Source organism: Muntiacus reevesi, chromosome 3 (genome assembly GCF_963930625.1).
Source record: "Muntiacus reevesi chromosome 3, mMunRee1.1, whole genome shotgun sequence".
In the NCBI taxonomy this organism is placed as follows: Eukaryota; Metazoa; Chordata; class Mammalia; order Artiodactyla; family Cervidae; genus Muntiacus; species Muntiacus reevesi.
In genome coordinates this window covers 249,189,598-249,201,622 of record NC_089251.1, presented here as the reverse complement: position 1 = coordinate 249,201,622, position 12,025 = coordinate 249,189,598, and the positions used below count along the sequence as shown (strand labels likewise).

General features: G+C 52.4%; 1 protein-coding gene and 1 long non-coding RNA gene across 2 annotated transcripts in view; both read left to right on the top strand.

Annotated features, from left to right (window-relative positions):
• Positions 1-12,025, top strand: part of LOC136163487 (uncharacterized) — a 490,623-nt gene that overhangs the window by 174,106 nt on the left and 304,492 nt on the right. The window lies entirely within an intron of this gene.
• Positions 6,031-9,657, top strand: EVX2 (even-skipped homeobox 2). Its single transcript, XM_065927922.1, has 3 exons — positions 6,031-6,457; positions 7,355-7,632; positions 8,938-9,657. The coding sequence occupies exons 1-3, from the start codon at positions 6,031-6,033 to the stop codon at positions 9,655-9,657; spliced, it is 1,425 nt and encodes a 474-aa protein (XP_065783994.1).

Below are 12,025 nucleotides of genomic sequence, written 5' to 3'. Positions count from 1 at the left end.
AAGACCCCCTAAACCCAGCACCCCAGGTCAACTTCTGCTATTAGATCATGAGGCTGTGGTTGAGTACCAGGCAAAGTCAGGGCTGTTCTGTTTATGAACTAAGATGACACAGTTTACAACTCAGGGTGGTAGGTAGTGGAGGAATTTTGAGGCTGAACTTGCAGAAACATTTCATTTAGCTTGTATAACCTGTATACCCTGTATCCAATCTGATTGTAGGTTTAAACTTAATGGGAAATTTTTTCTTTAGCTGGATAGGAGCACAGACTGAATGCTATGTATGTGTGTGTGAGGGGGTGTACTATGTTGGGGCTTTAACAACAGAAATAGTCTTTGTTACATGAAAATCTTTGCAGCCAAAAATGTCTTCAAAAACTGATGTGAAGTGAAACCAATTTTGCCATCGTTCCTGGTTTGGTGAGAAACTCAAGATGGCCCTTCATTGCCCAAAGCCCTGCTCTCCTCTCCTGCTTGCTCCTTAGCCTGCCCAAACACTCTTTTTTGGGAATTGATGCTGTTCTGGAAGTCATATCCTCTCTTTTCCTTCTTGTGGCTGATATTTCAGATCATGTCCCTGTCCTGGATTGGGGAATGGGTAGCTACAGGCTGCAATTTAGATTTATTGAAGAATGTAAGTTCCTCCCCTTGCCAAGAAAGCATCGAGCTCAATTAATCACTTAATCGGTGGCCATTACAACAATAGCCTGGTCCCAACAGAATGGAGTCCCAGGAACCACTTTGAAAATGTTTTCCTTGATGGCCACACCAGAAAGTACAGGACACCACCCTAATTAACTTGTGAGAAGTCAAAACTTCAGTGTAGAAATAGTCTTAATTCCAAAGTAAAGTCTTAAATCCAGTGGAACAGGCTGGACAGTTCTTGGTTAAGACCAAGTCTGTGCTCTGCCAACTTTGGAGCTAATTTTCCCTCTGCAGGCAATACCCAGTTTCACTCAGGCTGGAAATATCGAAAGGATTAACAACAACAAACCCGGGGTAAAGAAAGGGGTCTTTAGCAAAAGTGAGACAGCGGAATCCTGAGTTTAGGCACTTTCTGTGTCTGAGATGTATTCCATTTGAATTTAACAACACAGGCTTTATTAAATGTAAATTGTTTGCAACAACAAAAAAAAACCGCTTCCACCCGAAGTGTTATTTGGTGAAACCAGGTTTACCTCCCGCAGGGCGGTGGGCTCCTCCAGTCCTGGCGGGAATTAAGCACAGGGAGAGTCTTCCCTCTCACAGAAGCACTATTCTCCCTACGAAGGGGACGCCGCAACGTGGGTGCAGAGCTGGAGGAACCGGATAACTTGTTGCTCCCCCCCCCCCCCCCCCCGCAAAACAAAAGATGGGACTGCAAACCATCTTCCACTGTTATGTCCGACAACTCAAGGTGTGAGGTTGTCCTTGGAATACTTCTCCAGCAGTATCATTAACTGAAGTCCAGTAAGTGCTCACTCTGTCGGCCTTTTGAGATGAAAAGAAAATAAGTAAGTCTCTCTGTCTCTCCTTCCTCCCCCGCATTCCGCAGAGCTCCGCTGTCCCTGTGGGAAATCCACTTGTGGTCATCGACAGAGCGAAGGGATGAAGTGTAGGGAAATGCCTAACCACGAAGGGGCGGGGGTTGGGGGGGGCGGGGAGGAGGAGAAGGGAAGGAGGCGGAGGAGTAAGTGATGCGAATTAGCTTCCCGGCTGGACCGCGCGCAGTTCCCCAGGCCCGGCGCTAGATGTCCCTGCAAGTTTTCCTGTCGCGTCGGAGGGCGCGCGGGCTTCAGGCAGGCAGCGAGTCGGGTTAGTCCCGGAGTCCAGGGAGAAAGTAGCCTCCCAGCCCCCACCCATGGCGCTCCAGTGGGCGCAGGATTGTAGGGGAAAAGAGGAGAAGAAATAGAAGCAGCCAGAGAGGCCCGGGAGGGATAGCGCGAGGCCGGTCTGCAGAGGGACGGCAGCAAAAGTTTGTCAGTTACAGAGTCCGCGCTGGAGTTGCCAGACCCACATCTTTGCTAATAAACAGAAACCCCCGAGCCGTGGGAGCGGCACTCAGTCTAAAGAAAATGTACCCGGTAGTTCGAAGCCCAGGATCTAGCCGTCCTGCTCCCCCACCCCACCCAGAGGCCTCTGTCCTGGAGAGGGCTTGCGTCCCGTTGTGGACCTGCCAGTTTTGAGCCCGGTTGGCCGGGAGTCTTCTTCCGAAGTCAGGAGACCGGCCCCGGCGAAGTTGCGGGGGCTCCACGGCAGCTCGGGCTCTACGGGCGCTCCACCCTTCGGACAGCCTGCACACATTTTTATTACCTTAAGTCGAAAGCCAAAAGTGTTTACCACTTCACCTCGAAGGACCCGCCGCTGCTCAAGAAACAAATATTTAGTCTGGAGGCCTAACATCTGCAACAACAAACTTAGGCCTCTTTCATGTAATTCCTCCTTTGGAGCAAGAAGTGCTTTTCAGTCCTTTTGGAGAAAGCCCTTCCCGAACCCTCACCCCCAACGCATCTTAAAAATTCCTGCCAAACCGTGCCGGCAAGGGTTGACTTTTTTTTTTTTTTTTTTTTTTTTTTTTTACTGAGTCTTGTGCCATGGTAGTGAGTGGGGAGTCCTGGTGGCCTGGAGGCTGTGTCTGAAAACCAGGGACTTTTGACAGGCCATACCCAGTCGCAGCCTGGACATTCCAGAGGTGCAAGGTTTGGGCATTTCAATAATAACCCCCAACAGAATTGTCAGCCTTCTTACTGCCTCTATATAGACTAAATATTTTTGAGGTAGGCCTATATTTAAAGAAGACACATACAAAATAAAAGAATCAACCAAAAACGCTGCCCAAAACTTTATAATACAGTATAGTTTGGATGTGATCAGTGATAACTTAAATCACAAGCAAGTTGTCTAACCTCCATGTAGAAAGTTTCTCATCTCTGAAAAGGGGATAGTAATAGAATCGATTTCTATAGCTGTGAGTTTTAGAGGAGCTAATATATGTAAAAAGCACTTGTAATTTCAGAATAAAAGCTCAATACAGGTAGGCCAGTATTATTACTACTAGTAGATGTGAAATCTAAATAAATTAAGGGACATTAAATATTGGAATGTGCAGTGTCTCCCATGAAACACTGTCTGCTAAACGGAGTTCATGAAAAATTATGGGTGTCTTTTAGTGTGAAGAGTTTTCCTGACGTGGTCTTGAATGTACTTTTCATAATAAACGTGCTAGAATAGCAATATTAGTGTTATTTAAAAGGTGCAAAATAGTTTTCAAAACCACTAATAAATGAAGGTGTTCTCCCTTTCCATCAGACTGAGGTACAGTTTGCCACAGGCTTTGGCACTAGAGCCGAAGGGTCCCAGAGGAAGGGAAGAAGTTGGAGACCCACCCACGGGGTGAAGGAGGAAGGGGCTGCGCTCAGCACACAGCCACCCAGCGGCGGCTCCTGCGATTGAAAGTAGCTCACAGCCGCTGAAACCGCTAGGAAAACAGACGGGGGCGCCAAATGACAGCAATAAAGGCATTCGCGACTTCCGCTTAAGTCGCGCCTCCGCGGATCCCACCCCCTGCCAGGGCCTTGACCCGCCCACGGACCAGAGCCTGGACCGAGGTCCCATTCAGTCCCCAAAGCTAAGTGGGACTATGGGGTACACTTCCCAAGTTCCTGGGACAGCCCCCCTCCACTAGGCGCGGCCTGCCAGAGATTGTGAAACTGGGCACTCGGACTGTGGAGCAGGGAAGGAAAGGCGGGGGGGCGCATCCGCTCGGCTGAGCTCCGAGCACGTTAATAGCCTGAAAGCTAGCGCGAGAGGGGCTCATAGTGCTCGGAGTCAGGTGGCCTCTGGGGCAGGGGCCGAGGTGGAAGCGGGTGATGTCCTCCTCCGAGCTCCCGACGCCCACTTTGCGTCCCACCTCTCACCTCCCCAGCCACCAGGTGCGCCAGCTTTCCATTTTTCACCTTTGGGGGTAGAATTGCGTTTATAACCTTAAAGAGGTGGGATTGATTTTCGAAGCAAAGCTCGCGTTGTGGAAATAAGTTGGTGCCAAGGGGAACAGGAGAGAAACTTTTGGCATTGACTGTGTGTATGAATGTATATAAATATATTTCACACCTCGTCTCCTCTTACATTCCTGACGCCCCCAATGGGTCCAAGGTTAAAAGGAAAGCGCCAACAGAGAGATGGGCAAATAGATCTCGGGTTTGCCCCTAACACACCCCCTAGGTTCTGGGTGTGGCGGCAGGGAGGAAAGGGGGGGGGTCTGGGTTGGGGTCTGGGTTGGCGGTGAGGCGGGGATGCAGGACCCGAGACTAGCGCCCAGATTGCCAGGGTCTCTCCGCCTCTTTGGAAGCTCGCAGGCCGACCTCCCGGTCTTGTCTCTGTCCGCCCTTGTTCCTGCCTGCGGTCGTGGACCTCTCCCCCTGCGCAGCTGGTAGATGGACTCTCAAAGCTAACTGGGGGTCCGAGCATCGTGGCGCGCAAGCGAGGGAGGAGACGCGCAACGGCCTTGAGTGAAGATTGATCTTCGTTAAAATGGTTGCCTCCAGCGTCATTATGACCATCAAACTTATCACCAAGAGGTTCAGCCGCCAAGCTCAGGTCGGGAGGAGCAGCGGCAAGGCTAGTCCGCGATTTTTCGCGCGCAGACCCAGCGCAGAGATTATCCGAGGCCACAGGTAAGGGGCTGGGGCGGGAGAAGGGAGGAAGGCGAGAAGGAAGAAGGGCACAGTGGGAAAGAGAGGGCAGGAGGCTGGTAGGGAAGGGAACCAAGTCTGTTTCTTTCTCATCTTTGACCTCGAAATCCAGCGACTTTGCCACAAATAATTCGATGTGAGAAGGGGTTGGGGGAAAGCTGGCAACGTAAAAGTGGAATTGGGGCCGCCCATATGGCGCTGTAAATTGCGACTGTGTTTAAAGTTAGCTGTAGAATTCTGCTATGAAATCGTCCAGCCGAGTTCATTTCCCCCAGGGAAAATGCGTAGGCGAGAAGCCTATCCATCAGCAGGATTATAAAAGTGAAAAAACCGGGACTTCAAGTTCAGAACTCACTCTGCAAACGGTGTTAAAAAATCAGAGAGGACCTAATGATTTCCGTTTGGAGGAGCGGGCCCAACGCACCTCCCCAGCCACGTAGCACTGAAGTGCTTTCAAAACTCTAGGAGATTCTCTCTCTCTCTCTCTCTCCCTCCTGGGGTGGGAGGAGAGCAGCCAGGCTGAGGTGAAGAAGTGGGGAGGGAGAGAACTCGGCGTCCTATTTGTTAAATAAAACACATATTTGGTTCTGAAATTCTAAAGATAAGTAATCCAGACAGGAGCGCAAGGTCTTCTCCTTACGCAACTCTTCCAACATCCTCCCCCTTGTCCCCCCCCCCTCCCGCTTGTAAATGTAAAAAAAAAAAAAAAAAAATCAACCCACTTCGCGACGATCTACTCTGGAAAATCAAAGCATTATCTATTATTTAACACGTATCTATGTCCGAGGAAAAATGAGGAAGGCGCTGCATGATTAGGACCTAAGGGGCAACCCAGCAAACTGAGAGCGTAATGATGCCCCTAAATGAAGGGGGAAATGTGCCGCGGCGCGCTCTATTAATCAGACTGTCAATTTCACCCCCGAGGCCAAACCCCCGGGCGAGCAGAACCGGCTCTGAGCGGGCAAAGGACCGGAGACTTCCTCCTCACTTCTTGTCTCTTCTCGCCTCCTACCTGGATCTATTTGTCTGCTCTGAAGCCGCCTTCATTACCCACTGACAGGAACGTGTATTTATTTGCTTATAAACCTGTTACAATAAATGATCATTCGAACAGCGTCATTCGTACCTTAATGACGAGCGAGCGCTACTTTTTGATGAATGACATCTCGGGCTCGGAAGGATGTATGGGTCATTTTGACCAGTCATTCCCTCGCTCTGGCATCCCACAATTTTTCCGCCTCCCTCCAAAAGAGATAATAATATTTAGAGGCGCTCGCTGGGGCTGAATGAGAATCAGCCCTCGGCGCAGCCCATCATTAGGACGGGACAGCCGGGCCACTGTGACATTTTTTAGAAAGCTGAGATGATGGAAAGAATAAGAAAAGAGATGATTCTCATGGAGAGAGGGCTGCACAGCCCTACGACCGGCAAGAGATTCTCCAATTTGTCCGACTCGGCTGGCAATGCTGTGCTCGAGGCCCTGGAAAATTCGCAGCACCCGGCTCGCCTCAGCCCGCGCCTGCCGTCCGCCCCCCTGCACAGCGCTTTGGGAGACCTCCCTGCCAAGGGCAAATTCGAAATAGACACTTTGTTCAACCTGCAGCACCCGAGCAGCGAAAGCACCGTCTCCTCCGAAATCGCGTCCGCCGCGGAGGGCCGAAAAAAGCCGGGTCATTATTCAGAGGCGGCCGCCGAGGCAGACATGAGCAGCGACGTGGAGGTGGGCTGCTCGGCGCTGCGCTCCCCGGGCGGCCTCGGAGCGGTTCCGCTCAAGGAAAACAATGGCAAAGGTAATCGTGCTGCCCGCGCCGCGCTCTCCAGTCCCATTCTCTCTGTTCCTTCGCTGCCCTGCCGGCCCTTCGTGGTGCCTTTGCCCCTCTCCGACCCTCTGCAGCGAGCTGCACCCAGCTGGTTCGGGCGGGGGCGGGACGCAGGCGTGGGACTGTACCCTCCAGCTCTGCTCCTTGAGCCTCCCAGAGAGACGCAGGCCTACGGCCTGCCCTCGCTCCTAAGTCGGAGAAAACGTTTTCCGCTTGCGGGTCTAAACGCCCGTGCGAGCCGATCGACCCCGAGCCATCCACTGAGTCTGTCCGGGGGAAGGGTGCCCTGGGCAGCTACTCTGAACTCCGCGGCCTCTGAAAGCCGAGGCCGAGCGGAGGAAGTATTCTAAATAAGTCAAGGGAGCCTTGCTGGGCGCCTCTGGGAGACCCTGTTGGGTCAGCGGGAGAAAGTTGAAAAGTAGAGTTCACCCCTCAATGGTTCCGGTTTGAGCTGTTGCTGTCTTTCGAATCTTGAAATATTTTAAACAAAACTCCAAAGCCAGTCAAAGGAAGGTTAGAGGCCGACAGAAAGCTGCCCTGCGGTCTCCAGATCAAGGAAAATCCAGAGCTTCCCAAACTGAGTTTAGATGTAGGCTTTTTCCCTTGGCCAGTTTTCCTCCTGAGTTGAAAATTTCCAATTATTAAAACAAAACTACCGTCCTTAATTGAGTTCCTATTATTTGGTTATGAAGGGCTCCCCAAACTTTATTGATTCCATTAACGGCAGCAATTTGTAAACATGACAGACCCCATCAATTTAGGCAGCGCCTCGCCCTCCTCTCGCGGCTTCCCCCATCCGCGTGCAGCCTCAGCGCGGGGATCTCGGTCCTACAGTGACTCATGCGCTGCCGGCCGTTTGTTTGCCAGGGTTCGCAGAGAGCGGCTCAGCCGCGGGCACCACGACGTCTGCGACAGGCTCCGGCCTCGGCAGCCTGCATGGAGGCGGCGGCGGCGGCGGCAGCGGCGGGGGCGCGGCGCTGGGCGGCTCCGGCTCTGGCGCGGATCAGGTGCGGCGCTACCGCACGGCGTTCACCCGCGAACAGATCGCGCGCCTGGAGAAGGAGTTCTACCGGGAGAACTATGTGTCGCGGCCACGTCGGTGCGAGCTGGCCGCTGCACTCAACCTTCCCGAAACCACTATCAAGGTATTGATTCCAGCACGCGCCTGTTCTAGCCTCCCCCGGGTGTCTAGGTTGATTTTTATTTCTCCTTTTTGGGCGACTAGGTTTAGCTGAGGGCCTGAAAACCCGCGGGGAGAGTCACCAAAGGAATAGGCATATTTATTTCTCAGCAGCCGTATCCGAAGGGTTAGCCGGTCTGGCTGACCTGGGAAGGGCCCTGAATGGCGCAGCCCATGCCGCAAACGCTCGCCTCCGCCCAGCCGTGTCCAGGTGCCCCTAACCCTTCTCCACGGCTCCACTTTCCCCTCGGCGGCAAAGCTAGCTGGTCTTTGTTCCTCTGGCACGAACCAGAGGTGAAACTTTTCAATTGCTCTTGATCTTAGAGGTTTATTTTTCACATAAATCGTTACAAGGAGAAAGGATAGTGTATTTAAAAAATCGATTGGGTTGAGAAATAGTTTTCTAAACATTTTTCTCCTGGGCAACGGGGAAGAAAGCAACCTCCTGGGGAAAGCAACAAAATTGTCCTTATTAATATCTCTAGGTGATTAATTTTATTTTACGTCCAAGAAAGATAGCCGGGAGGTTTGGCGACTTGGTGAACTCTTCAAGGAGGATCTGGCATTCTAAAAAAAAAAAAAGAAAAGAGGAAATTCCATGTGATAGGGGAGGAGTGTGAAAGTCTCTCTTCGGTTTGGTCGGGCTTTCTTTAATTTAGAGTTGTGACGAATGATGTCTTCATTAAATACTGTGTTGGGAGGGGTAGAAAAGTCCCCTTCCCAGTTTAAGAGGATGTTGTTCCCGCCACTCATTTGAAGCAAATGATTCCAACAAAACCATCCCTTCAGTATCAGAACCGGACCCATGCCCCTCGGGACAATTCCTCACAGCTCAGAGGACTCAAGACCTCACGCGGCGACTTTTTACAAAAGCTGCGGCGGCAGCTTCTCTTCAAAGGAGCCCTAGAATCCTCGTGCAAATCCTGGGATTGAGAGACGGGTGCTCAGCGAGGCCGGGCAACCGGTGGGTGGGGAGAGAGGCAAGGGTGGGTTGGGACGAGGAAGCGCAGTCTAAAGCAAGAGACTAGAAGCCCCAGGGGCCGCAGCAATCGGACACAGGGAAGATTATTTTCGCTGAGGAGAGTGTACCTACGGCGCTTCACACTGCCGCTCACACTGTCTCAGCTGGAAGAGAGGACTGGGCCTGGTCGGAGGGGCGTAGGCCAGGCCATTCGGAGGTCTGGGAGGGGCGGGAAGGCCCGGGGCGGGGGCTGGGGCCTCGGGCCTCCGGGCGCTCCTAACTCGGGCCGCGGCGCGGCTCTCCCCGCAGGTATGGTTCCAGAACCGGCGCATGAAGGACAAGCGGCAGCGTCTGGCCATGTCGTGGCCGCACCCGGCCGACCCCAGCTTCTACACCTACATGATGACGCACGCGGCCGCCACCGGAAGCCTGCCCTACCCCTTCCACTCGCACGTGCCGCTGCACTACTACCCGCACGTGGGTGTCACGGCCGCGGCCGCGGCGGCTGCGGCCTCCGGAGCGGCCGCCGCGGCCTCATCGCCCTTCGCCACTTCCATCCGCCCGCTGGACACCTTCCGCGCCCTCTCGCATCCCTACTCGCGGCCCGAGCTGCTGTGCAGCTTCCGCCACCCGGGCCTCTACCAGACGCCCGCGGCTGCCGCCGGGCTCAACAGCGCGGCTTCGGCCGCGGCGGCGGCTGCAGCTGCGGCGGCCGCGGCCTCTTCGGCCGCGGCGGCCGGGGCGCCCCCCAGCGGCGGTTCCGCACCCTGCTCGTGCCTCAGTTGCCACAGCAGTCAATCGGCCGCAGCCGCCGCCGCCGCCGCCGCCGCTGCTCTGGGCTCCCGGGGTGGCGGCGGGGGCGGCGGGGGTGGCGGCGGCAGCGCAGGGGCCGGCGGGGGCTCGGACTTCGGCTGCAGCGCCGCGGCGCCGCGCTCTGAAAGCGGCTTTCTGCCCTACTCAGCCGCCGTCCTAAGCAAGACCGCCGTGAGTCCTCCGGACCAGAGGGACGAGGCGCCGCTCACCAGATAACTACGTCGCCGCCGCCAGGGGGCTGCGCCCGACGCTCCGAGTGTGCCCCGGGAGTCCCCTGAGCGCCCCCCATGCCCCCTTTGCGCCCACGTGCCCTCTGCGCTCCGCCTGCTGCTGAGGCTCTCGCCAGGGGGCGCCCCGGCGCGGGAGGCCGCAGGGAACTTGCCCCGAGTTGGGGGGAAAGAGCCAGCTCGAAAGCCCGGCGTGCGTCCCCTCAAATTATTTCTATTTTTGTATTTGCTACCCTGCCGCCTCCCCTCCTTCTAAGTATGTTTCCCGGACCCTGCTTCCTGCCTCTGTCCCGAGCTCTTGGTCTCCCCAAGACAATCTCCTCGCCCCCGAAACCAGTCCGCTGTGGTCTCGGGCCCAGGCTGAAGCCGTCAGGCCTAGTTTCTCGACTGAGCCACGTGGCCAAAGGCAATGGAAAACCACAACAAAGAGTAGGGAATGGTGTGTGCTGGTGCTGTGTGCGGGAGGGAAGTCCACCGCGTGGTTCCCGCTGCTGCTGTTTCTTCCATCCTTTCTTTTATTTTCTTTAAATGAGGGTGAGAGGAGGTAGCAGTTTTTCTCTTAGCCTGAGCTTGTTAGGGGCCCTATCCGAGGAGAGCGGAAGAATGGAGGTCAGAGAAGAAGGCCTAGAGGGCGGCGGATGGAGAGTGCGGGCGGCCGCGGGTGTAGAGAGTGTTTGCTGCGTGCAGGGGACAAGGATGGTGGGGCTGTGGCCGCGGTCCCGGGAAGGACAAAGCCACGAAGCCGAGATGGGAAGAGACGCAGTCTCGCCTCCTCTCTCGGCCCACCGCCGGTCTCTCTTCTGATCTTCGGTTTGGGTTGGAGGCGTCTTGCATATATATATATATATATATATATTTTTTTTTTTTTTTGCAAAAAGTAATGGTTAATGAGAGTGGCACAGCCAGGCCAGGAGAGGAAAGGGAAACGGAGGGATGAGGAGGGCAAGACTGAACGATCTCTGTAGTATTTGAAGAGTCGTTTTCAGCTTAGTTTTCCAACGACTGGGTTCCACTCCATCTGGGAAATACTTGAATCTCTAGATATATATTATCCTGAAGCATTTACTTAGACACTTTTCTAAGTTCGAACTCTATTCTCTTCACCGCCTTCCCTCCTCGCTTTCCTTTTCCTCGGGTAAAATGGTTCTTGGCTTATTTCTCACGCATGTCTATTGCGCCTTCGCCTCTGCAAAGCCACAGCTGGGTTGCTGAAACCGTCTCTGCCAACCCCGGCTACTGGAGGGGTTTCCTTGAACTTGAAGAAAGGCACATCAAAACCCACCAGTGTTAACTGCCACGTCAATTTTGATGCTAATAATGTGCAGATTATGACGAAAATTGCCAATCATGCTCTCTGATGGACCTCCTTTGAATGTGGAATTGGAGAAAAGTTCCCCGCACGGAGACCTGCTGTCAAGTACTAACAACCCGCTAAGGGAAGTCATTAGGAGAGACGGATAAGAGACTCGTACATAAAACAATGTTCTTGGTGCATAGAATGTATGTTATTTAATGTTATCTCTGTTACCTGAAGTGATTTCGCAGAAGAAAGCCACGTTCTTATCATCTCAATTGCCAATTTTCATTTTGGTAGCTTGGACGCCCTGGGTAGACTTTTCTCTGTTAAGTTGATATTCCACCAATGTGAACAGCCTCATTAAATCAAGCCCAGATATTTCCATAATGCTCCCCGCAGAGCCACTTCGCTCCTCACATAATGAGATTTTCTGAAGAGCTGAAGCCCTAAAATAACTTGCTAGTGCATGTTTAGACCCAGCGAAGTGGGTATGTGTGTGTATTTAATGTGGGTGTGCTACCTACAGATTAGAGTATGTGTGTGTATATATATGTGTATATATGCATACATATATAAATATCTGTTCTCTTAAACATATGCATAAGAGATACACACACATCCATATATACCCATTGGCACTCTTTTCTGTGATTTATTTCAAATTTGTATTCTGACATATTTGTGTTAAAGACACTGGATTTTAAAAATTTATTTCCTAAAAATAGGCTTTCAGGAAACTTTTGAAAGAATTCACTTTACAGGGGAAATTGTTATTTTCATCAAATGGAAAATATTTCAAGGGGAAACAGTATTTTCCCTGGAGTCTATTAAAATATTCCCATAAAATATTAGAGAACTTCCCAATGAAATAGCAATGATCTAAAGCTCAATTTTTTGTTTTCTTTTTTCTTTAAAGCGACGAGACTACTTGTGTTAAAATTGATTATTACAGCTCTTACTGCGTTTACATTAAAAATATTAATATATAATTTAAGGCTAAATAAAGTAAACCAAAATATGGTACCCTTTTATCAGCTTTACCTTTGTAGATTGTTAAAGT

What these genes read in the sequence shown, in the direction of transcription:
- EVX2 (XM_065927922.1), top strand. Translation starts at nt 6,031, where the DNA reads ATGATGGAAAGAATAAGAAAAGAGATGATTCTCATGGAGAGAGGGCTG. An exon ending in CAAGGAAAACAATGGCAAAG is followed by an intron (nt 6,458 to 7,354) that starts GTAATCGTGCTG and finishes TTTGTTTGCCAG; the next exon opens with GGTTCGCAGAGAGCGGCTCA. An exon ending in TTCCCGAAACCACTATCAAG is followed by an intron (nt 7,633 to 8,937) that starts GTATTGATTCCA and finishes CTCTCCCCGCAG; the next exon opens with GTATGGTTCCAGAACCGGCG.